The 24,001-nt window shown below is 54.1% G+C and overlaps 10 protein-coding genes and 1 non-coding gene across 11 annotated transcripts; 6 read left to right on the forward strand and 5 right to left on the reverse strand.

Annotated features, from left to right (window-relative positions):
• Positions 1–909: 909 nt before the first annotated feature.
• On the forward strand, positions 910–1,717 carry ATEG_04056 (acetylxylan esterase precursor; the record flags this gene model as incomplete). The annotated part of the gene is made up of 3 exons (XM_001213234.1): positions 910–1,239; positions 1,317–1,496; positions 1,544–1,717. 3 exons carry the CDS (start codon positions 910–912, stop codon positions 1,715–1,717), a joined length of 684 nt encoding a protein of 227 aa, XP_001213234.1.
• Positions 1,718–1,878: 161 nt separating this feature from the next.
• ATEG_10542 lies at positions 1,879–1,949 on the reverse strand. The gene has a single exon. It is a non-coding gene; the product is annotated as a tRNA-Gly (tRNA).
• A 1,979-nt stretch (positions 1,950–3,928) lies between these two features.
• ATEG_04057 (slipin family protein) lies at positions 3,929–5,102 on the forward strand (the record flags this gene model as incomplete). Its single annotated transcript, XM_001213235.1, has 3 exons — positions 3,929–4,121; positions 4,193–4,310; positions 4,370–5,102. The coding sequence occupies 3 exons, from the start codon at positions 3,929–3,931 to the stop codon at positions 5,100–5,102; spliced, it is 1,044 nt and encodes a 347-aa protein (XP_001213235.1).
• Positions 5,103–5,608: 506 nt separating this feature from the next.
• ATEG_04058 (uncharacterized protein) lies at positions 5,609–6,644 on the forward strand (the record flags this gene model as incomplete). Its single annotated transcript, XM_001213236.1, has 2 exons — positions 5,609–5,780; positions 5,905–6,644. The coding sequence occupies 2 exons, from the start codon at positions 5,609–5,611 to the stop codon at positions 6,642–6,644; spliced, it is 912 nt and encodes a 303-aa protein (XP_001213236.1).
• A 688-nt stretch (positions 6,645–7,332) lies between these two features.
• On the reverse strand, positions 7,333–8,974 carry ATEG_04059 (MFS transporter; the record flags this gene model as incomplete). The annotated part of the gene is made up of 4 exons (XM_001213237.1): positions 7,333–7,599; positions 7,656–8,315; positions 8,378–8,756; positions 8,811–8,974. The coding sequence occupies 4 exons, from the start codon at positions 8,972–8,974 to the stop codon at positions 7,333–7,335; spliced, it is 1,470 nt and encodes a 489-aa protein (XP_001213237.1).
• Positions 8,975–10,097: 1,123 nt separating this feature from the next.
• On the forward strand, positions 10,098–11,904 carry ATEG_04060 (fungal specific transcription factor domain-containing protein; the record flags this gene model as incomplete). Its single annotated transcript, XM_001213238.1, has 3 exons — positions 10,098–10,253; positions 10,414–11,707; positions 11,753–11,904. 3 exons carry the CDS (start codon positions 10,098–10,100, stop codon positions 11,902–11,904), a joined length of 1,602 nt encoding a protein of 533 aa, XP_001213238.1.
• Positions 11,905–13,211: 1,307 nt separating this feature from the next.
• ATEG_04061 (glycosyltransferase domain-containing protein) lies at positions 13,212–15,092 on the forward strand (the record flags this gene model as incomplete). Its single annotated transcript, XM_001213239.1, has 2 exons — positions 13,212–13,400; positions 13,467–15,092. The coding sequence occupies 2 exons, from the start codon at positions 13,212–13,214 to the stop codon at positions 15,090–15,092; spliced, it is 1,815 nt and encodes a 604-aa protein (XP_001213239.1).
• A 364-nt stretch (positions 15,093–15,456) lies between these two features.
• Positions 15,457–16,312, reverse strand: ATEG_04062 (uncharacterized protein; the record flags this gene model as incomplete). Its single annotated transcript, XM_001213240.1, has 3 exons — positions 15,457–16,044; positions 16,108–16,260; positions 16,307–16,312. The coding sequence occupies 3 exons, from the start codon at positions 16,310–16,312 to the stop codon at positions 15,457–15,459; spliced, it is 747 nt and encodes a 248-aa protein (XP_001213240.1).
• Positions 16,313–17,296: 984 nt separating this feature from the next.
• nop58 (RNA-processing protein NOP58) lies at positions 17,297–19,183 on the reverse strand (the record flags this gene model as incomplete). The annotated part of the gene is made up of 3 exons (XM_001213241.1): positions 17,297–18,744; positions 18,796–18,956; positions 19,059–19,183. 3 exons carry the CDS (start codon positions 19,181–19,183, stop codon positions 17,297–17,299), a joined length of 1,734 nt encoding a protein of 577 aa, XP_001213241.1.
• A 402-nt stretch (positions 19,184–19,585) lies between these two features.
• ATEG_04064 (H(+)-transporting V0 sector ATPase subunit d) lies at positions 19,586–20,846 on the forward strand (the record flags this gene model as incomplete). Its single annotated transcript, XM_001213242.1, has 4 exons — positions 19,586–19,617; positions 19,675–19,763; positions 19,824–20,707; positions 20,763–20,846. The coding sequence occupies 4 exons, from the start codon at positions 19,586–19,588 to the stop codon at positions 20,844–20,846; spliced, it is 1,089 nt and encodes a 362-aa protein (XP_001213242.1).
• An 868-nt stretch (positions 20,847–21,714) lies between these two features.
• On the reverse strand, positions 21,715–23,116 carry ATEG_04065 (ribose phosphate diphosphokinase subunit PRS5; the record flags this gene model as incomplete). The annotated part of the gene is made up of 3 exons (XM_001213243.1): positions 21,715–21,771; positions 21,827–22,150; positions 22,205–23,116. 3 exons carry the CDS (start codon positions 23,114–23,116, stop codon positions 21,715–21,717), a joined length of 1,293 nt encoding a protein of 430 aa, XP_001213243.1.
• Between the last annotated feature and the right edge of the window lie 885 nt (positions 23,117–24,001).

Consider the following 24,001-nt stretch of genomic DNA (forward strand, 5'->3'; position numbering starts at 1 on the left):
TCTCACACCACACTCGTCGCCTATACCCGTCACATAATGCACAACCTCCAGCGGACCCGTCTCAGAGGGTGCATAACCCATTCGCTGCGTGTTGATCAGAGGAGCTGTCGCTGAGTCTAGAGCTCAACTAACAGGCTATGAAACCGGCCGACATGCCAGAACAGGCCGTAAATCCGTGTGGAAGGACTTCGAGCCCGTAACCCAACGACGGGCCTGGAAACAGATGCCAAGAATGAGAAACCACGTTGTTCGAGCGTCCGGATAAGGAGATTGATACCAACAAGGATATTCCGGATGAAGGCAGTCCGCAGAATCAAAGCACTCAGTACGTGGAGTTTAGCATCAGCCATGGCGCTCCAGGCAGATCATCTCCACATATTTCATAGCCTAAAGTAAGCCAAGGACGCCATTCGAAACGCACTTGAATACTACCTGAGCAGCCATTGGGACTTGGAACTTTTGCCAATCAGCCTAAAATGGTGAAGCTACCAGGTAGCTCAAAGCGACTAGTCTTTTATCACCAAACCCTTGAGCATCCGAGCAGGAGCATCGGTCAAAGGGGACTTGCGATCTGCAAGACGATTATAGTTATTGGGCAGCCTGATCCCAGATAGTAAGCTGAGCATGGTACCTTTGCTTGTTTGATTAAGGACTCGCTACCGGCAACACCCAGAATGCACCGGCTAATTGCCAAGTACGAGTCAGTGAAACAGGACGGCAGCCTCAATGGCATGATTATCTGAAGCAGCGAGTCAAACACTCCATCGACATGAAACATCCGTTGCGCCGAAGTCGAGGCCTCTGACATAAATTCAGACAGTGCCCGCGTATGACTAGGCGTCTCTCAACTCCCATCGCACAGAATCTGAAGGAAATTTACCAAGAAACACTTCTACGCTCTCTTTCAGAATGCTGTCCAAGCTGTCCGTCGTTTTGCTAGCCAGCAGTGCGCTGGCCGCACCCAGCGAACCTGGAAAGCGCCAGAGCTGTCCCAATATCCATGTCTTTGGAGCCCGGGAAACAACCGCGCCGGCCGGGTTTGGCACCGCCGGGACCGTCGTGGATTTGATCCTCAATGCTCACCCTGGCGCGACGTCCGAGGCAATTGACTATCCCGCAGCTGGAGACAATGCATATTCGTCTTCCGTCCAGCAGGGTGTCCAAGCCGTCGCGAACCAGGTTGCTACGTTTGTGGGCAACTGCCCTGACACCCAGATTGTCCTGGTTGGATATTCGCAGGTATGGGATGCTCACTCCACTGAATGCCATGGTCTCTCAGGCACGTAGGGTATACAAGTGCTAATTCATGATTCCAGGGGGCACAAATCATCGACGACGCCATGTGTGGTGGAGGTGATGCGAATATGGGCATCAGTGACACCTCTGCCGCCATCTCGAGTGATGTCGGATCCCATGTTAAGGCGATGATTTGGATGGGTGACCCCCGCCATACGCCCGGTGCGCCTTACAATGTGGGAACGTCGACTGCATCAGGGGTAGGTCTGTCCGCGAATATAGCCGATGGTGATACTGACGGATGTAGTTTGACCCTCGGTCTGGAGATCTGTCTTGCAGTCCGTATACCAATATCATTCAGTCATACTGTGACCAGGCAGATCCGTATTGCTCGAACGGCAATGACGGGTCTGTGCATCAGGGTTATGGGACGGCCTATGGCCAGGATGCGCTGGAATTTGTCAATGGCCTGTTGGCTTAGTTTGGTTGGGTTGGTGTCTGAGGGCAATAAGTGAGAGTTACTGTCAATTTTGGACTTGTGTATGTCGAGAGAAATGGAAATACCATTTAAGATGTCTCCCTCCGGCTGAATCTAGAGGATGTAAAAATAGGATGGGGCAAAAAATCAAATGCAAAAAGAAATGCATCATCCGTGAATCGAACACGGGCCTCATCGATGGCAACGATGAATTCTACCACTAGACCAATGATGCTTGTTATTGTTTATACTCTCAAAATAATGCAATATAGGATAAAATTAAATTTACTGGCCACAATAGACTATCGTACATGGAGTAAACCACACTTTTTCTCTGAGGGCTGTGATGCGAACTGCAACAGTACCGGTTAGACCCTTATGCATGGCATCTGCTCCACCACTCTTTGTCGCATCCAACATTGAACATACACGGTGGTGTGGTAATATGTACTACAGTAATACCTACTAGGGTCAATTGACCCAAGTATCAACATCCCTACTTCCTATATCGACAAATTGCGTCAACAGGCCACTTAATTTATGCCACACGGACAGGAAATCCTTGGGAGCTAGATATCGCATTGGGGCACACAGAACCTCACTGGAAGAACTAGCGCCCTATGTGTTGTATGGCAGTGCTTACCATGGCGTAGTGGTGCGAAAGACCCACTCATATTTTTCGGGTTGGATGGGAGCTTTCCGTCTATTGAGACTTCTCCTGATCCTTCTTTGGCTAGGGTAGATACTCCATAGAACAGGGTAAGACAGCGTCAAAGGATGTCGACCTGTCCACGCAAAGGTGGTACATAGAGTGGTTATAATACAACCACGAGGGTATTTGGTGTACTCTGGCGCCAAAGGATCAAATCACTGAATGGCCTAGGAGCCAGTGCCGCAAGCTGTGTTGTTCGTGTTGGACCATGTGAGAGCACAGCCCTGATGCAAATTGCAGTGGATAGCTCAGTTCGTGACCATAGAGCCATGGGATGCTTGACGTGCTTATTATTCCACGCACTATGACTAACATTAACTTCATGAAGGACGCATCCGAGGTAGAGTAGGATCATCTGATGGTCATCCACATAACAGAGTGACTACGGTTGCCCCAGAGATCTCGCTATTGCATCACCATACAGATGATAACTCGGCGAACCGAGTAGCGCGTCTTGGCCGCACTACGGCCCATGAAGGATCGGTGGAGCTACACAATCAAGGCAGTGCATGAAGGATGCAGAGAATCCCCTCTGAGCCTCAATGGGACCAAGGGTCGCTGTCCACAGCCACTAGAAACCATCTGGAAGCATGGCAAGCTCACGTGTATGACGCCTGGCGGTTCCGAGTTATCCATTCTCCTAGACGGGTGGTTATTGAACCCACAAGGGCGTTGTTCTTGGCCTGCTAGTCAGGCCAACTGGGTCTGCCGGGCACATTGCGGCAGTGCTCCCGATAGGGTTTCTGGTGTACTGGTGGAAGGGCCAATGGAAAAGTCCATGGTAGGTGTTTTCGTGTTGGTTATGTCGGATGATCCACAAAAACAGCCCGAGGCCGAGTGATAGTCAGGGACTCCCATGGATTGCTCTCAGATGACGGCAAAAGGGAAAGCTGTCGAAAGGGTCCTGTCACGGTGTAAAATGTTACGCGAGATAACGGAAAATGGGGCATGGGGATGGTATGACGCCGCCACGTCGGGCACTTAAAAGCGAGAAGAAGTTCGAGGAGAAGGAAACGGGGCGCGGAGGACGGACGGTCATAGGAGAAGCTAAAGTGCTCCGCCTTGGGGGGGCGGGGACAGACTAACCCCAAAGAGGATACCCATAAGGCGACCTGATGATGTGGGGATTCTCCTAGCAGTGCGTAGTAGTTAGTGAGTAGTACCCTGTAGGTAGGAGGTTAGGTAGTACTACCCTTAGAAGAAGAAGTCATCATTCCCGCGACAGGGTCTTATTTAACCACGCCTCCTCCTCGCGTCCCGCATCGGATTCCATTCCTCTCCATCCTCCATCCCTTTCTCAAGCAAACATTCATCAGCCTGCAACGTTGCAGTCTGCATTCCGACCGATTTCCTGCAACCTTATTTATACCCACCACGTTCCTGTCTGTCGTCGCGATAAGGTCGCTCTTTCGCCTCACTACAACTCTGCGCCCTCGATCGCGATATCCATCCACACCACCACAAACAATATAGACGATTAACTCGGATTCATCCAAAACACAATGTCCACCGCAGAGACTCTCACGCCCACCAACGGAAAGGCACCCGCACAACCGATCGATCATGCCCATGCCCACGCCTCGCGCCTGGTGAACGTACAGCCCGCTCGTCTGGCGGACCTGCAGCCAAGATATGCCCAGAGACTCGAGCATGATGAAGAAAACCCAGAAGCGCACGGGTGGTACGCCGGATTAAGTAAGTCTTGATGGATTCGAACAGAATGACGGCACATCCTCGATCGCGCAGCTAATCAACCGCGTCTTTAGTCCACGGTCTCGGAGAATGTATTGGATTCCTCGGTGCGATTCCGTGCTGCATCTGCTGCCCCAACCCATACAAGCCCGTTGCCCAGGGCGAAGTTGGTCTCGTGTCCAAGTTCGGACGGTAAGTAGCTGTTTCGGATCTGTTATAACACCCACACCGCAGACTAACGCCTATGCTAGCTTCGAGCGGGCCGTCGATCCTGGTCTTGTCAAGGTCAACCCTCTGAGTGAGCATCTTACCGCCGTCGATGTCAAAATCCAGATCGTCGAGGTGCCCCGCCAGGTCTGTATGACGAAGGACAATGTCACCCTCAACCTGACCTCGGTCATCTACTACCAAATTATCTCCCCCCACAAAGCTGCCTTTGGCATCACCAATGTCCGACAAGCCCTCGTGGAGCGCACTCAGACCACCCTCCGCCATGTCATCGGTGCGCGGGTCCTACAGGACGTGATTGAGCGTCGGGAGGAAATCGCGCAGTCGACATCGGAGATCATCGAGGACGTCGCGGCCGGATGGGGTGTCCAGGTCGAGTCTATGCTTATCAAGGATATCATCTTCAGCAACGACCTGCAGGATTCGCTCTCGATGGCCGCTCAGTCCAAGCGGATCGGTGAAAGCAAGGTCATTGCTGCTCGCGCCGAGGTAGAGTCCGCCAAATTGATGCGCCAGGCCGCCGATATTCTTTCTTCCGCTCCTGCCATGCAAATTCGATACCTCGAGGCGATGCAGTCCATGGCCAAGACTGCCAACAGCAAGGTGATCTTTTTGCCTGCTATGAACCAGACTGTCCAACAGCAGCTTGCAGCGGCGGAGAACGCCGGCGAGGGCCCGAGCCGATACGGATCTGGCAGCCAGGTAGATGAGGGATTCCAGCGCGCGATGAACGCTCGTGTGGTTGAGGACATCTGAGCGCACTGTCTTGTCGGAGCGCAAGATGATGGAATTGGTATGAGTATACGTTAATTTGGATCTTCCAATTGTCTTTTAATTATTATTGTGTTTTGCAGGGGGATATGTGCCCGCTGCTTTTCCTGTTTATTTGGAGAACGATACCCACATTCTTTCCTACTAGTCCGACACATGATGTTTGCTGTTTCTATAGGTAGTATGAGCAATTGATTGAGCTATGATTGAATATAATTGTCGGATAAGAGTAGGTACCTAGTCCGTTACATACCTTAGTAGGGAGTACCTTAGTACTGGCGGCGTTCCTGGATCCTTTCCGTATAGGGAACTGTGCAGGCGGTAGCCGTAGCGGGGCCGAAGCAGTAAACGGTCCAGAACGACCCTCATTCTTCCGGCTGAGCTGTCCATCCCTCGTCAGCCATCCCATGCCATAGGAGAAACTCAACAGACGGGCGAACTTGCCCCCCTCAATGCCTCCGCGAAGTCACCAGTCCTAGCCGATCGACGAAATGGCTCCGTCGCAAACCCCTAGCCCATCGCGCGCCGCCCACACCCCGAGTTCACGCACATCCCTCGACATCACCCCCGACTTCACCGATCCATCGTTCGATCCCGCCGACTTCCTCAACGATGTCCTCCCCCCGCTGACGCTGGCGTCATCGCAGTCCCTCGCGCCCCGGGGTCCAGGGGCGGTCTCTCTTCCCGAATTGGCCTCCCAGGTCCAGTCGATTCTCACGCAGATCAACGCACAGAACGTCCGACACTCGAACACCCTGACACAACTGACGGACGAGATCCTCCGCAGCGGGCAGCCGACTCGCCTACGAGGTGGAGGTGCTGCGCGGCGAGACCATCGGGCTCTCCGACACCCTGACCGAGGCGCTCCGCGACGACATCGCCAAGTTCGTCCCAGACGCCCCGTCCGCCCCGTCCGCTCCAGATGACGGCCCATCTGCGGGCGACGAGACCGACAAACACAACGAACCCGGCACCGATGCGGCGGCGGCGCAAGACCCAGACTACATTACGAAACTACGGACGCTGAACCAGGTGCGGTCGCGCCTGGAAGAGGTGGTGCAGACGTTCGGCGACGCGATGGAATGGCCGCTGCCGCCGTCGGAGACGTCGCTGACGTCTTCGTTTATCTCCGTGTCGGCGCCGGAAGCCGGGCCCGAGAGTCACAGTCGCGAGGAGAAGGGCCAGGAGGTGGCCAAGAAGCTGCGCAACGAGGTGACAGAGCTGCTGAACAGTCACGGCGGCGGCCAGCAGGGGCTGGAGGCCGCTGCGCAGCGGGTCGAAGCACTCCGCGTGCTGGCGACGCTGTGGAAGGGCACGGCGGAGGAGAAAGCGCGCGTTCGGTTTGTGGATGGGTTGAGTAAGATGGTGGAGGAGCGTCGTCGGGCGCTGGAGGACCAGGGTCGCTCTGCGCAGTCCCAGCAACAGCGACAGTGGGGTGGTGGCCATCGACGTCAGGAGAGCGAGGGGCCTGGGGGAGGGATCTTCAAGAATTTGCAGCGATTACGGGAGGAGATCTATCTGGAGTAGACATTGATTATATTTCTTCTGTTTCCTTCTTTAAAAGATACAACCGTCGGTGCTCCGTAGCGGATGTATTCGTGAAACGACAGAGGGAAAAAGCCAAGATTGAAGAGACATGGATAGCTCCGAGGGTCGATGACGCGGCGCATAGATCGACGATGAACAGAAGCCGCGTTGAGAATTGTCTGTGTAGGTGGAATTGGTGATTGTGATGTAGTAATAATACCAGTAGCGTCTAGTGTGCAATATCTATGAAGGTGTTTTGCTCAATTCCCTTGCCGTATACAGTCCCACTCTCGATATGGGTATATAGCACCCCTGCCTCGTGCACGAATTGGAAGATATCGTAGCAACATACCTACTACCTACACAGAGCTCATGCAGGCATATCAACCGCTACTATCTTGCCTCCCTCGACTACAGTCCCATTGATAAGAAACACCATGCCCCCGGAAGTCGCGATATAAAGAGTCTTAGTGTCCCCCTGCAATGTCCCAAAAGCAGGTTCAACGGACCCTGCCAACGTTATCTGGTCGGGCTCACCGGCCACATAATCTGAACATTAACAATTCATGTTTGGTGGGTTTTCTTTTATGCAGAACAGCTGAGCCGGACATGAAGACCTCGTTCCTTTCTCTCCTGTCCCTCGTAGCCGGTTCAGCTGCGACTCCAGCTGTCCGAGGTAACGTCAGGGTTATTTTGACACAGCATGCAGGTTCGACAAAGATTTGGCGCGGAGGCGCTCGCCATACCGATAGAACAGAAGCGGCCCTGGAACGAATGCAAGTGCAAGTAGCCCTAGCAATGTATTCCCCCACCCGTAATTCAGGCTATGGTACATGGCGGGCCCCGCGAGTGGCAAAAAGGTACTCGAAATGTATCGTAGAAGATTATTAGCGCCCAGCGCGGAGGCAGCTGCCTGGGATCCAAAAACATCAACTAGGTACAGTTGCGAGGGCATCTAGACAATCAGCTCGTCAGCTTCAGCGCGATTGGTGGGATCCCGTCGAGACGTACAATCACGAAAAAGGCCCCAAACCCCATGAAGACTGTGCCAATGATAGGCACGATCCAATGAACCCTGTAGTATGCCGTCCAGCCGTAGATGATCAAGCCGAGCCCGACAAAAGGACTGAACCAAATCATTAGGAGTAGGCGGTATTCTGGTCGAGCCTGTTGCACCCCATCGGCTTTCATGCGTGCCGCTTGTACCCGTCCATTCAGAACGTTGAAGAGGAGCATGCTAGTGACTAAGGCAACACCTAGGCCTAAGTAGACGAGCCCGGATATGGATGTGCTGAAGCCGTATTGGCCCTCGAACACGCTAGGAAAGGTTGTAAAGAGGAGATACATCACTCCAAACACCAACGCCACGTAGAGAGATATGACGAATAGGATGGGCGATCGGAAAAGGAGCACAGTCGGTCGGATTAGGACCCGAACGAGGACCTGGCATGGGGAGAGCGAAGTACTCCCAAGCTTGGAACGTAAATTCGGTTGGCCAGTAGTAGCATGCAGACGGGTGGCTTTGCGCTCCAAAATGACCTTGGGATGGGTTTCGCGCATGACGACCAGTGCCGTGATGCCGGCGGCTCCTCCCAAGATGGCTAGCAACCAGAACGTCCAACGCCAGCCTGGCCCTGCCGCAACAAAGCCCCCAATTACTGGGCCGAGAACCTAGGCGACATCTTAGCCAATGTCTGTGTGGAATTGAAGGCGTGGTGCGATTAGCGACTTACGGGTCCCGCCAGAGGCCCCATACTAAATAGAGCCATTGCCACAGCTCGTTTCTGGATGGTCGTAATGTCCGCAATCGTCCCTCCACCAAGAGCCATCGGGGTACCGCCAGCGCAGCCAGAGAGGAACCGAAAGATGAGAAACTGCGATAGGCTCTGGCTTAGCGCATTGCCAAGGATAAAGGCCACAAACATGACATTTGCTGCGTGGTAAATAGGCACGCGTCCGTAGATTTCGCTGAGGGGTGACATGAACATGGGTCCAATAGCAATACCCAGCACATACAGTGTGACAGCGAGGGTACTGGCAACACTGGAAGCGATGTCTAAGTCGGCTTCGATTTCCCTGATCCCCGGGGCACACATTGTGGGCGCCATGTTCCTGCAGAGAAATTAGCCATTGCGCAGCCACAGAGTTGCATCAACCAAAGCCTACGTGATAAGAGCCAAGATAGAGACGATGACTACATGCGCCCACCTCTTGGACTCTGGCCAGTTGCGAGGGTTGGTGGGATCGTCATCCCCATCCCAGTCAACGACTTCGGTCTTTGGAAGAACACTGTCTTCCATGCTGCCTTTCTCCAGCTGTCTTGGTGTCATGCTGGTGCTGTCGCAGGCGTGGATGGCCGAGAGAATGAATACGGACGAAGCCAGGAATAGCCATCGATGCGTTTAATAGATAAAAGTGGCCGGAGATAGGACAATGGGCGTTTAGAATCATCTGCAAGATAGGAGCATCGGAGATGTCGCGAAGACAACCTCTCCTCCGCAGTATGCTTTGCCAACCCCAGGTACGGAGTATAGGAGCGGAGGGTCGGAGGGTCGGATCGGACGATCACAGAAGATCCATAGATCCGCCGAGTGGGCCACAATACGAACGAGCGCCATGTGTTCACACTATACAAGGGACGCAGGAAGAGAAGACCATCTCCAAATTGGTAAGCTAAGAGAGAAATATCGCGAAAAGTTGCGCTACGACGGAATAGGCAGACGGAGTGCCTCAGGCAAGACAACCGGATATCAGGTACACCCATCTCCGTTTCTCCTCACCTCACTGATTCAATCATCCAGACGTGAATTCATTCCCCCCAGTCAAGACTATGGATTCCTCCCAGACCGCACAGAAAAGTGACACTACAACTCCATCGCGGCCCCTGTTCAACGCCAGTCGGCGAAGAGAAAAGCCCCAGCTGTCGTGTAATCCGTGCAGGCGTCGAAAGTAAGCCGTCTACCACACCCTTCGCACAGCATGTGGACTAAATCTGATCCAGGTCACGATGCGATCGCAAGAGGCCGTGCACTTTATGTTCTACACGCGGTCAAACATGTACATACCCAGAGAACAGTTCAACTGTCGCCGGTCCAGCAATGACGACTCCGAAAGCGCAACCAAACATGCATGATCGTTTAGTCCAACTGGAACGTCTTGTCATGTCTGTCATGTCTACCTCGGCAGCGGTTGCTGACATGCATGCCAACGCTGATGTACGACAATTGGGGCCGACTCCGTCAGATACAATGCCGGAGGATACTCCAATAGATGGGCGTTCAGAGTGTGGCAGTATGAAAATCAGTGCATCAGAGCTCCTCTACATTGGAGGGGACCATTGGGTTGCCATTCTAGAAGGCATAGCCGATCTCAAAGACCATGTGGATCGAGAAGAACAATTACGGCTAGCAGAGAGTCCAGGTCAGATCGCGGATGATCCCGAGGATAATAATGATGACTCAAGTGCTCCGGGTCGAGATGGCGCGTTCCTCTTGTATGGACGTTGTCGCCCAACATCTCGAGATGATATTCTGTCTGCGCTCCCTCCGAGATACGCAGTCGATCGCTATATCTCCCGCTACTTCAACTACCTGGATCTTGTCTCAGCCGGTAAGTCCCGTCGACGATTTTTATCTGTTGCTAATCGATAGCTCATATGCTTCGGTGATATCCAGCTGCTGTCCATGGACCCGTTTTCTTGCGAGAGGCAAGTACTAGAACTTGATCCTATCATCCTACGCGTCGGGGATCCAGTACTGATAAGCCGTAGTACGAGCTCTTCTGGGCTGACCCTTCGACCGTCCCGATAATATGGGTCGGACTGCTTTTCAGCATGATATGTCTTGCTTGTCTGGCATCGAATCAGCCTGATAACTCCGACACTGAGCTACTGTCCCGGCAGATTGATCTCTATCGTGAAAAGACCGTTCAATGTTTGATCATGGGCGAATATACGAAATCGGGTCCATATGTCCTGGAAACGATCATCAATTATATCTATGCGGAATTCTGCGTTTGTACGGATGCGAACAGAGATATGTGGTACCTCCTCGCTATGGAAGTCAATCTTGCGATGCGCATGGGTTACCACCGTGATCCTAGTCACTTCCCCGGAATCTCACCCTTCCATGGTGAAATGCGGCGGCGAGTCTGGGCAACTGTGCTCATGAGCGACATCATGATTTCAAGCCAAATGGGGATGCCGCGGATGATCTCGGATTGGAAGTGTGATACTGCTGAGCCAAGGAATTTGAACGATGCCGATTTTGATGAGGACACCAAGGAACTACCACCTCCACGACCAGAAACTGAACTTACGACCGCTCTGGGGATTATCGCTCGCAGACGGATGTTGAAGGCACTCGGTATCATTGCAGATCTCGCAAGCAGGGTCAAGCCTTGCTCCTATGAAGAGGTTATGCAGGTGGATCGTATCCTGCATGATGCCGCTGCTAGCATCCCAGCACCTCTGAAGTGGAAGCCGATGGCGGCGAGCGTAACTGACTCTCCACAGGTCATTATAGCTCGTTTATTCATCAGACATATGCTCTACAAGGGCCAGATTATGCTACATCAGCGATTCTTGTGTATGCCGTCTTCGTCTGGCAAGCAGGACGGCTTTGATTACTCGTGGCAAGCATGCATTGATGCGTCGATGGGCACTCTCGAGCTTCAGAATGTGCTTGATGAGGAAACTTGTGCCGGAGGTCAACTGCACGAGATGCGATGGCGAGTCACCTCGCTGATGAATCATCAGTTTCTTACGGCAGCAATGATCTTATGCTCCTTACTCCATAATGGACGAACCAGAGAGAGGAACGATGAAATTCGACGTGCGCTACAACGCGCCAGAGGGATCTGGATGCGTAGAAGCTCCACTTCGAACGAGTCAAAGCGAGCTGCAGACACTGTTGGTATTGTCCTTTCCAGGATGAGGGTTGGTGGGAGAAGCGATCCCAACCTTAATGCAGATTCGGGCGATAGCCTGACTGTACCTGACGCGAGCGGTGACTTTGGTTTGGTGCCAATTAACGCCATACCGGGGAATATGAGTTTCCATGACGGTGGGTCCCACACCTTTATTGGCATACCTAGCTGACGATTCGTAGCTGACCAGTTTATCATGCCAGGAATCCTGGGAGCTGGTATTTCACCTGTTCTAGAGGATCAAAATGTGATTTACAATGCCCATAGTACTGTCCCTCCTGACGACTGGATGTTCATGCATTGGGATAATCCTGGAGGGATATATCACGGTTGATACACGTGCATGGTTCCTTAATGAACTCGATGTTGATATTCCCACACCGAAGATCATGGGTGGTGCATCTCTTGCGGACTTGGTCAAGACTGCTGTTGAAAACATGCCTCAACCCTCAGAGGAGACTGTGTGGGAAGCCCTATCGAGCCAGTGGGAAAGGAGACGCCTTCCCGGTTCCCATCTAAGCAGGGAGAAGTCCTGCTTCGACCTCGTTCAGAGAGGGCACCAACCACCTCCACGCCTCTTTCGTCGGGGAGCCCGATTTCACTCCTCCATCGATCTCGGGGATCGACTCGGGGCCGCACATCTCCGCCGCGGGGTTTCTTCGAGAACGCTCCCACCGGATCGGAGAGACCAGTGGTCATCGATGGGCTGGACTCGGAAGTTAAGAAAATGAAGATTGCTTGGGAGGATCCAAATTGCTATCCTATCATTGTCATCCGTGCCAAGCACATCCCACACCTAACTACCCGGTGTGGCAACGTAATCAACCACCGAGCGACAGATTCTCTGCTATAGCCACCAATTTTTGAAGCTTTTGAACCACCAACACCATTCGAGTTGACTAATTCAATACATGAAGTAATAGCTATTTGCTAGGGTGATTTCGAAGTGTACGGACTATGTCCTACTATCCTATACTCACTGCAGCGTTGAAGCTCGTCAACAAGGCACTGAGTGAATTCCTCAGGCTACTTTACCGTATTAGTAATTAGTATAAAAATTAGATATATTTCTTTTTCTTTCTTTATTTTATTCATTTATTTATTAGTCACTATATCAGATCTATACGGAGTGGCTTTTATTCTAGGGTCTTACTTATAGTAGGACGGCTATCTACTATTGGCTGACTGGGAACCCTGCTGGCGCGGCACTTGGAGTACGTCAGTTGATGGAGAAATTAATCCACCGGCGCCAACGTCAATCATCTCCTAACCGGTCACTTTTGCAACGTAGTACTCAATCCCATCTACTACTCTGGCCTTTTGGTCCCTCGTCTCCTCTCGCGTGGGATGTGCCTTCACTCTCCTCTCCGTCTCTCCCGCCAATTGCCTCCTCATCCTGCGTGCAACCGGCATCTTTGTCGTCATCACTCCCTACCCTCCCGACTGCCTGCGAGAGCCCACTCAACCATGGATTCTGGCGGCCATCACTAAACCGCCGTTGCATTGATTGACCTGTCTTCAGCTTGTACCACCGGAGCGCGTGCAGATGACTTTGACCTCGTTCGTTGAAGCCTGCGTTTTCTGATTCCTCCACCGTCCTATTCACAAAAGGGACAAGCTCGCCTCCAGACGTTTCTCAACATGGCGGCCTCCTGGGCCTCTCCCAATAGCCCTTTGGCCGGCTACTACAAATCGGCCCGGTCGACAGCCACGACGTACTACCAGCAGGCCTGCAATCGTCGTCTGAGAGCCCGTCCGACCAGGACCCTGTTTCTTACGGTCGCAGCATGTTTCTTCTTCCTCGTTATGATATTGCGCTCGTCGAGCGGGGTATGTCTTCCTATCTCAAGTTTAGGCGTTGCAGACAGGTGCTGACTTTTATGTCCTTCTCCACAGACCCAGGTGGATTACTGGGCCAAGTATCCATCATTTCACTTCTTCCACGATCGCCCCGAACATTCCCAGGTCCTCCCACCCCACGGCCCGACGATAGGCATAAATGATACTCTCCCTACGAATTTGACCAAGACCAACCCAGCCTTCCACGTCGCGATCCCCGCCCGGAAAAAGTCCCGCGCGCTTTGTCGCCTGATCACCTCTGCGATGATCCTGAATTATCCGCCTCCGACGCTCGTCCGGTACGGGCGACAGCTCCCCGAAGGCTCGCGGGAATACGATGCCATGGTGGACCGCATAACTGGCATATACAACTTTCTCGCATACACCCCGCACGTGCGGGACGACGATTTCGTCCTCATTGCCGACGGCCAGGACTTCTTCTTCCAATTGCCACCCGAAGTCATGATCCAGCGGTTTCAGGATCTCTTGCGCGAGAACAACGAGAAACTACTGAAGAAATACGGCTTGGTGAAGCTCGAAAGAGCGCCGCGCAGAGCCGGCGACGAAAAAGTTCAGAAATACACGCAGCGGGTGCTCTTCTCCGCGAGCAAGGAGTGTTTCCCCAATCTCCCGAATGACGCGGGCTGCGTCGCAGTGCCGTCGTCCAGTCTCCCGCCTGACGTCTACGGCTGGAAGACCGATCTTCAGCCGCACAAGCACCGGATCCGACCTCGGTGGATCAAACCCGGTGCTGCGATTGGCCAGGCTGGTGACCTGAAAGCCATCTACGCCGAACTGCTGCACTTTGTCGACCAGCATCGCAATGTGCGCGGGGACTATCTTGCGCTGACCCAGATGTTTGGGCGGCAAGAGTATGTGCGAGAGTTGGAACGACGTCGGAGCTCCAGCTGGCTTAAAGAGTTCCTCTACCGACAGATCGGCATCTCCGATGCTTCCAATATCACAGGAGCCGACGACCCTCATCTCGAGGGTGGTCGACGATATGAGTATGGGATCGGGCTCGACTACGAGTCTCGAATCTTCTTCAACATGCTGAACTCCAAGATGGACGTCGAATGGCTGAAGTACAACAACATTTCGAAGACGTCCTCTGTCCAGATGGAGCATGGAGTCCCGCGTGAGCACCGCCTCTTGCTCCCCGACGACCTCACCGCGGAGAAGATCGGTAACCCGTTCACGCAGCCCAAGTTCGCCAAGGACGAATGGGTGAGCCCAGCCTTCAACAAGACGCTTGACAAGCTTCCCAACAGCAAGAACACCTCTTGGCACAACATTCCCCTCCTCACGAATATCCACTCGGCCTCGGTCCCCGCGCTGGTGCATCTAGATGGAGATCCTGCTGTGCGGGACTTCTGGTGGAAGAAGATGTGGTACCAGCCACATGCTCGTGCGCTTCTTCGCAAGTACATGCGCTCGCCGACTGGGTTCGAAGCCGCGCAGTCCGCCATGCTGGGAGGTCAAGAATGGTGGGACCTTCGCGGCGGCAAGGGCGGCCTTTGGACAGATAAAGGCGAGTGGCTCGATTTCGCCGAAGTCTGCACGGGCTTTGAACGTGACCTCTTCGACGATGGATTCGGCAGGTGGGCGCACGAGGGCGGCGATGACGACGAACAGCCCGTCTATAACCAGTTTGGGAATCTGATCAAGGGCAAGGAGAAGTGATGATTGCGAAGTTGTCTACCTGGGAATGTGCACTTCGGTCTTCCCTGGGACTTTCTCTGCATATATTTCATTCTCCTGCACATGCAATATCGCCACTTGCTGCTCTGTCGTGGAATGCATTCCGTGGGTGTTGGGAGTTTGCTTTTAATTTGGATCCTGCTGATTACTGTTTCCAGCTGACTGGCGTCGGCGATCTGTTCTTGTATAACATTTCTAGCTTTTGCTACCCTGTCCCCAGCGGGACACTTGATACCAACATGCATAGAGGAATCGATATGATCTTGAACCCAGAACGTTAGATATCGTACAATACATACATCAGTCAATCAGTCAGTCAGTCATCATCGCCCAAAACCAGAAACCATCACGCCTCGGTCGGCGCCTGTCCTCCCAAGGTCTCTCGAATAATAGCCAATATCGCCGCCACATCCTCGTTACTTAGCCGCTCCTCGCGCTCTTCAATCACCGTATCCAGCAGCGCCAGCGCCCCATAGTCCTCCTCGGGGATCTCCGCAGCCTCTTCTGCGCCTTCTCCACCCTCTGCCTGTCCCTCCCCATCCACATCCATACCGTCGTGGTTATGGCCGTCCCCATTAACCGGCGCCTGCTCCCCGCCCTCCCCACCGTCATCCTGCACCTCCTCACCCCCCTCCTCCTCGGCGGCCTGCTGCTCCCCCTCCGCAGCCGCGGCGCCGCCAACCCCAACCCCCAGATTAAGAATCATCAGCACCTCGCCCTTGGTCAGGCCGTACGGCTGCAGCCGGGCAATGAGCTCGCGGAGGGCATGGTCCAGCGGCGTGGGTGAGTTGTCAATCGGGAGAACGGGCGGGAGCGCGGCCGGATCCGCGTCCGTCTGCGTCTGCAGGCGCTCGAGCTGCTGGCGCTGCGACTCGTGGATGTACGCTGGGTAGTTGAGCAGGTGCGGGGAGAGGCGCGCGACGTAGTTGTGTATCTGGATTGGTGATTGTTAGCTACGCTCCCAAAAAGCTGGCAAATGCTGACGCAAGGCGCGTACCTCTTTGACGACGGTGTTGTGGTCGCGCAGGTCCGGACTGGGAACCCAATGTCGCGAGTTGGGCGGCGGCTTTGGCGGGCGGCGCGGGGGGTTCGCGGTTAGGTAGGCTAGCACCTCGATGTTGGAGAGCACGGCGGATTGGGGGTCAATGATCTGGGTTGTTAGATGGGTCTAGCACGAGGGAGGGGGGATTGCGTACCCTCATTGTGGGGGTTGTGTGTGGGTGAGGGGACTGAGTGAACTGGTGATGCTGAAAATCGAGGCTTTTTTTGGCGGCAGAATGCGCGGGCGGTAGGCTCCTGGTGGAGGGGACTATGCAGTACTCTGTAGTGTATGTATGTTGTATGCTCCCGATCAGATCATGTAGGTAGGAGAATAAGATGAAGGAATAAATTAATATAGGATGAGGAATTAATACTAGTCTAATGATAGATCTCCCACCGGTCTGGGCTGCACGTTCCGACACGCCTCTGCTGCATACCGGTTCCCCCAATCCTTGACCTCTCTCTCCAGCGTCTCCAGATCAACCTTCGCATCCAGCACCTTTCCATCCTCCACAGCATCGACCGGACTAGGCTCCTGCCTCTGGAGTAACTGCAGCACGCGAAACAGCCACGTCCGACACGTCACCCCGAGGTCGTTGAGTTGCGCGTCGTAGCGGCGGATCAGCTGGTCCACGGCGTCGACAGCGCCAGGAGGGACGTCGACGATGCGCAATAGTCCCACGAGCAGAAACGTCTTCAAAATGTTGGACTCAGGCCCGTGGCTGGCCACCCAGGCGCTCTGGCCCCCTTCGTTCGTGATGTGGTATTTTGTGCCGCCCCTGGTGGCATCGTGATGGAAGTACAACGCCCAGTGGAAGTTGTCAGGGACAGGCGGATCGGTGCGCACGTAGAGGGCGATGTAGAGGGTGTTTGGGGTGAGAGACATGTTCATGGTGAATGTCGTGCAGAGTGTAGCGAAGGGTGAGAGGAAATGTCTAAGAGCAAGGAAGACTGCGGCTATAAATCACATTATCCTAACTGCCTTACCAACAAGCACCGCTGCGCCATGGATAGACCAGAAAATTCCATCCGTAAAAGCCATCCAGATCAAACAAACAAACAAATAAGTCAACCCACAAGATGTGTGTGTGATATCATACAAAACTTGAAAATAGATCCATCAGGGTCGCTGCCAACTTTTGTCTTTACTCGTCCTTCTTCTTCTTCTTCTTCTTTTTCTCCGCGTTGTCCACTCCCTCGCCCTCGTCGGACCGCTTGCGCTTCTTGTCATCGCCCTTGGACGCCTTCTTGGCTTCCTTCTTGGCCTTCTTCAAGTCCTTCTTGCTGACCGCCGTCGGGTTGCCCTCCGCGTCGAACTCGATCTCGCCGCGCTCCAGCTTGCGCTGGTACCGCTTGACGCTCAGGCCGGCCTTCTCGGCCATCTTCTCCAGATCAGACTTGCCCTTCTTGGATTTCTTGCTGGACTCCTCTTCCGACGAGTCGGAGTCGGACGCGCCGTTGGCGTCGGCCATCTCCTCATCCTGCACCTCCTCCACCAGCTTCTTCTGCTTCTTGGCGGACTTGGGCTCGTCGTCGACCATCGCATCAGCATCCGCATTGTATTTCCGAGCCTCGTTGATGTCGAACTTCTTGGGCTGCGCGGGCGTGCCGTTGGGGGCGATCGCCACGCCGCGGGGCTTGAGGGGCTTGCCTTCCATGGCGGCCAGTTTCCGCTCCAGGTTGAAGCGGGCTTCCGTACCGAGGGCGGCCTTGTCCTCCTCCGTCACGTCGTCGTCCCACTCGGCGAGGGCATCCACACGGAGACCGAGGGATGCCTTGGCGGCGAGAACACGGGCCATCTTGCCCTTGTTCTTACCGGTGGCCTGGCCGATCAGCGAGGCGTGGTAGATGAGACCGTACTTGGGGGTGTCGTGCTTGGTCTTCAGTGCACGGAAGAGCGCCTTCTCGGCTCCCAGAATCTGGAGCGTCGAGGCCGGGCTCTTGGAGAGATTGGTCAGGCTACCGGCGTGGGCGATGAGACGCGCACCGACCAGTTCGCCGACAAGGGCGGTCAAGTTGGGGGCAATGGCATTCATCCGAGCGGTCAGGTAGCTGGCCAGCTGCTGACGGTACTCGGAGAAGCCGACGACCTGCTCGGCCAGAGCCTGGATGTTCTCCAGATCCTCCTGGCTGATCTCCGTACCCATCGAGCGGTCCGCGGCGGCCTTGACGGCACCCTCAATCTCCTCGGGGAGGATCTCGGCAAGGTCGGCGGACTCGAAGTTGGAGCGCATGCCCATCTTCAGCACGAGCTTGGCGTAGGCAATGTTGTCGTTGAGGATCTTGGCCAGTTCGGGGAAATGCCAGCCGTACCATTCCTTCACACGCATGGCGTAGTTGTTCAACTCCTTGTCCAGATCATCCAGCAGGGCGATGGCCTGCACAATCATCGTGTCGATTTTATCCGGCGAGAACTTGAGCTTGTGACGGGCGAGTGAGTGAGACAGACCCAGAGACATGGTGGACATATCCTGGGGGAGAAGGCCGGGGATCAGGGTGGGCAGGTGTTCACGGATGGCACGGTAGATGTCGGTGGTGGTCGAGTCCGCAACGAGCTGGATATCAAGACCGGGAAGCTTGCCAATGGCGTTACCTGGAAATTATTAGCCTGGTTTCCATCGTCAGAGGCACCCGAAAGACATACCGAGCTTGGGGTCGGCCACGGCCAGCGAGACCTTCTTTTCATCTTTGATCTCGTCGAGAAGTCCGGCAAGACGAGGGGTGACTTTTCCTTCCACGAGCGAGGCGACTTCCTCCAGAGCTGTAGCGGCACTGTCGAATTTCTGGAAGCTCTTCAGCTTCAACCTGTAGATGATGAGTTAGACTGATTGTTGCTTGTGGAAAAATTTTGTGCGCGTGAAACCATCGACACATTTCCTTCCACAGAAAAGAGACAATCCCACTTACAGATTCGACACGCCCTCAGGAGTGGCAGTCTCCGTGGACAAATCATCCCTCTTCAACAGCTTCTTGTCCTTGGCCTTCAGCAGGGCATAACCCGCGCTGGTCTCGGTGAGGATGAAGAGAGTCATGGTGCACGTTCTCAATTCCCCGCGACGTGTATTCTAAAAGCAAAAAACAGAAGGGAAAAACGAAAACACCAGCTCTAGAGGAGCAATGCAAAAGAGTCGGAGGAGGGAAACGGCCGGGCGTGGACGAAGCCGGAGGTGCTGTTGGAGAGAAGGTGATCTCGTCGCAGCGGGAAATTTTTACAAACTAAAAAAGTTGAAAAAAAGCGAACTCCACCAGCCACACCCGCCGCCCATCGGTGTGGCGGTGCGGTGCCCGCTGACTTAAGCAGCGGCCGCCAGCCACGTGACATCTCACGGGGAAGGCCAGACGAGCTCCAGCTGTTGACTACACTAGGTTATACTCGGTACAAAACGCAGACATCGTAGCTCTGGCAGCTGCTCTCAATCCATCTTCTTCCCACCATGGAAGGCCTTTTCTTTAACGTCAACAGCGGGTAGGTATATGCGCTTCCTCGTCGGACTTCCCTCCAGACTGACACCCGTCGCAACAGCTTTGTCGAAGGCATTGTCCGAGGGTATCGGAACACCCTCCTCACCGGCCAGAACTACTCCAACTTGACCCAATGCGAGACGATAGATGGTGCGCTCTACTGTCCCTGCGATCGTTCGAACCTGCTCTAATCATCTGGGTGCCCTGCAGATGTCAAACTCCAGCTTGCACCCGCCTACGGCGACTTCCTCGCGGCTCTCCCTCCGAACCCCTCCACCTCCGCCCTCGCCGGCAAGATGACGGACAAGCTCGTCGCAGAGTTCCGGTACCTCATGGCCCAGGCGACCGGCTCGACCGCCAAGTTCCTGGAGTACCTTACGTACGGGTACATGATCGACAACATCGCGCTCCTGATCACGGGGACGCTGCACGAACGGGACACGCGCGAGCTGCTGGAGCGCTGCCACCCGCTGGGCTGGTTCGAGACGCTGCCTGTGCTGTGCGTGGCGACCAACATCGAGGAACTGTACAACTCCGTCTTGATCGAAACCCCGCTGGCCGGCTATTTCAAGGGCAGTCTCAGCCACCAGGACCTCGACGAGCTGAACATCGAGATCGTCCGCAACACCCTCTACAAGAACTACCTCGAGGACTTTCACCAGTTCGTCAACTCCCACCCGGACTTCAAGGGCACCCCGACGCAGGAGGTCATGTCCGAGATCCTGCAATTCGAGGCCGACCGCCGCGCCATCAACATCACCCTCAACTCATTCGGCACCGAGCTGTCCAAGCAGGAGCGGAGGAAGCTGTACCCGGAATTCGGCAAGCTGTACCCCGAGGGGTCGCTCATGCTCTCGCGCGCGGACGATATCGAGTCCGTCACCCTGGCCGTCAGCATCTCCGCCGACTACAAGGCCTTCTTCGATGCCGTGGGCCTCACCCAGGGAGGCGGTCTCGGCGGCATGGGCGGTGGCTCCGATGGGAAGAGTCTGGAGGACTTGTTCTACCAGAAGGAGATGGAGATGTCCAAGATTGTGTTCACCCGGCAGTTTACCCCGGCCGTGGTGTACGCCTGGATGAGGTTAAAGGAGCAGGTAACGACCCAAAGTTTAACAGACCGTTTCTTATAAGCATGCTGACCCCAATCAGGAAATCCGGAACGTCACCTGGATCGCCGAGTGCATTGCCCAGAACCAGAAAGAGAGAATCGGAAATTTCATTTCCGTTTTCTAGATGCCCTCCTCTGTGACTTTATTTCGTTGCGTTTCCGTCGTGTTCATGTCTAGTACCCGATATCTGTAACCAGCGCATCAAATCCGGGGCATACCCTGCCAGCTTTGTTTGCGATCTCTTCTGCTTTGCTTTGGGCGTTGGGGAATTTCTCATTTGCTTCCTGTGACATACTTCTAGTATAGATGATCAGAACATCTCCGTCTCTGCGGGAGACTTTGGAATTGATCTCGTATAGGCTTTTGAAAAGTGCTTTTTTTGATGGCGTAATGCTAGTATGGCAAACATAAGACAAATCCAAAAGCGTTCTAAATGCGCCAATGATTGAAGCTTTTCGCAGCAACCTCAACTCGTATTACACATGAAAAAAGGCCTCAGTCAAACACACCGTATGCTTGAAGCTGAAGGTCCAGCAAAGATGCAACCGCACGTTCAGAGAACAAAAAATGAAATAACCAACCCCTCCATGATGAGCATATGTATATAGAGCAAACAGCCGGTGAAAGAAAGAAAGGAAACAACCATCACCCCAAGAGACCAGAGGAGGCTAATGGTACAGAGAAAAAGAAAAACAGTCTTGACAGGCGGATTTACCGACCTATCGTTTTCTAGCTTCTTGCCTTATATTCATCTGATAGATTCAAGCAGAGACACTAGATATGCGACTGCGAGGCAGAGAAGATGCGTAGAAAAATCGATCCAGTGTAGCAGCCCAGCAGCATAACCGTGGTCTAGCAAAAAAGAAAAATAAAGCCAACAAAAATCCTAGAGTATATGGGCCCGGGTCGTCGCTCCTTTTTAAAGAAAAATTCATTCAGACATCTTCAGCGAAATTCGCAAGCAATTAGAGAAAACATTCAAGGAAACACCGTTAGTCGTATTGGAACAGAACACTGATACTTTCGCCGTGGTGGACGCGACGGATGGCCTGCAGAGTGTGAGAATTAAGGTTTCGATCTAATGTATGCAGGTTCGTTACTTACCTCGGCAAAGACGTGCCCGACCTCCAGAACCTCCAGCTTGGGGCATCGTCGCAGGTGGTCGGCCTGGTCAACACTGTTGGTCACGACGACCTTGTCAAGGGCGCTGGCGTTGATCCGATCGATGGCGTCGCCACTCAGAATGCCGTGTGTCACCAAGGCGTAGACGCAGGAAGCGCCCTCCTTCTTCAGGAGCTTGGCGGCGCGAGTGATGGTGTTCGACGTGTCCGCAAGGTCATCGATGAGGATGGCGGTGCGATCCTTGACATCTCCGACCAGCATCATGGTGGCATTCTGGCGGTCTGTGATCTTGGTGGGGCGGCGCTCCTGCAGTTTGTTAGGTTAGCCGGCAAACAAAATGAGAAAAAGCAATTCACCAACCTTGTGAATCAACGCAAACTCCATCCCCATGGAATCGGCGATAGCGGTAGCTCGTTTGGCACCACCGGCATCGGGGCTGACCACAACGGCGTGCTTGTAGTTGGGGATGTTCCGCTGGATGTAGGTCTTGAGAAGAGGACGTCCATACAGGTTGTCCACCGGGATGTCGAAGAAACCCTGGTATTGAGGATCGTGCAGATCCATCGTGATGATATGGTCCGCACCGGCGCAAGTGAGCAAGTCGGCCACCAGGGTACCGGCTTGAGCGACCCATTGCTTGTAGCCCGGGCGTGGCTGGAAGTTGTTGATCTTGACTGTACTGTCATCGGTACTGGGGAGAGTGGCGTCCGACTTGGAGGACTCGAGGGTATCACTGCGGGAGAGCCCGTTGACCGGGCGCTTCTTGACGGGACTGCCATTGCTGACATCTTCTAACTGCGCCTTGGCGAGACTCTTTTGCAAGTTGTCGACGCCATTCAGAAGGCTTGCGCTCTCGGCCTTTCCGGGATGTGGGGTAGACGGGGTACTCTCGAAAGTATAGCCGTTGGAGTTACCCGACTTTTCCGAGGGAGAAGATTTGACCAGCGGAGCTCCGGTCTTGTTGTACGGGATATCACTCTGGCGAGAGTAGGGGAATAGCGGAAGCACCGCGGTCACTCTTCTGGCGGAGGCGGTCTTGCAGGCGGAGATGGTGATGAGGAGCTCCATCAGATGGTCATTCACCTTCCCACCACCCGACTGTATAATGTAGACATCCTTTCCGCGAACGGATTCCTGGATTTCGACTCGGGTTTCGCCGACGGAGAATTTCGACAGTAGCACCTCGGCCGGAGGGATTCCGAGGACATTGCAGATGGTCTGAGTCAGTTGCGGGTGGGAGGTGCCACCGATGACGACGATATTGCGAACCATGGTGACCTGAGGGGTAGAAGGGAGTTGTTTGGGGAAATTGGGGGTGTCGAGGAGGATCGAAGTAGGAGGCTGTTTCGGAAGCGGGGAGGAGCCAGGAAAATCCGACGCAGTGGTGGTGAATCTGGAGGGGCGGTAGGACCGGTGAGAGGAAGTACGCAAGTAGTGATGACGATGCAAGGAGGACCAGAAGAAGAACACCAGGACAACGAGCGGGACGGACAAACTACCTCATCGCGGGGGGCTGGAGAGACAAGCCAGAGGGACTGGAGCAGCAAGACATTGAGAGAGGAGGAAGAAGAAGGTCGTGTGAGGGCCGCGATCAAAGGCCCAGCGAAAAAAAAATGCCTCTTGGGGCCGAGTGGAGCCCCGTCGCCTTGTCGCCTGAACTCTCAGGCCGCCAGAGGGTTTCTGCCGTTCCGGATGGGGCCGCCGCCTGCCTGCTTGGGAAAGGTGTCGACTCCAACAGTGGCCGAAAGTCGCCAGTTTTTCCCGGTTGCCCCGCATAGCAATCCGTCGAGATGAAAACAACAGGTGAAGAATTGTCGATCCCATCCGTGGTTCCTGTTAGCGAGTGAGTGTGGAACGGTCATCATCAAAACAGCATGCAGCAAATGGTCAGCCAGACAGCGTTACGAGAAGCGCCATAGTAGCGGCTGCATTACAAGAAGAAACACAACAGGAGCGTCCGCATGGTCTCCATTGAGCCGGTAGGTACATGGAAACGTGCCTGTTCCCGAGACAGAAAAGGAAATCCGCAAGATAGTAGTAGTCCCACGAAAGAGTATGCCCTATTGCTCCTGGTCCAAACAACCGTCGCTTTTCGAGCTGAGAAACCAATATGAAATGCAGTCCAGGAAAAGTCATGATTTCATGGCATATTAATAT

Source organism: Aspergillus terreus, genomic scaffold (assembly GCF_000149615.1).
Source record: "Aspergillus terreus NIH2624 scaffold_5 genomic scaffold, whole genome shotgun sequence".
In the NCBI taxonomy this organism is placed as follows: domain Eukaryota; kingdom Fungi; phylum Ascomycota; class Eurotiomycetes; order Eurotiales; family Aspergillaceae; genus Aspergillus; species Aspergillus terreus.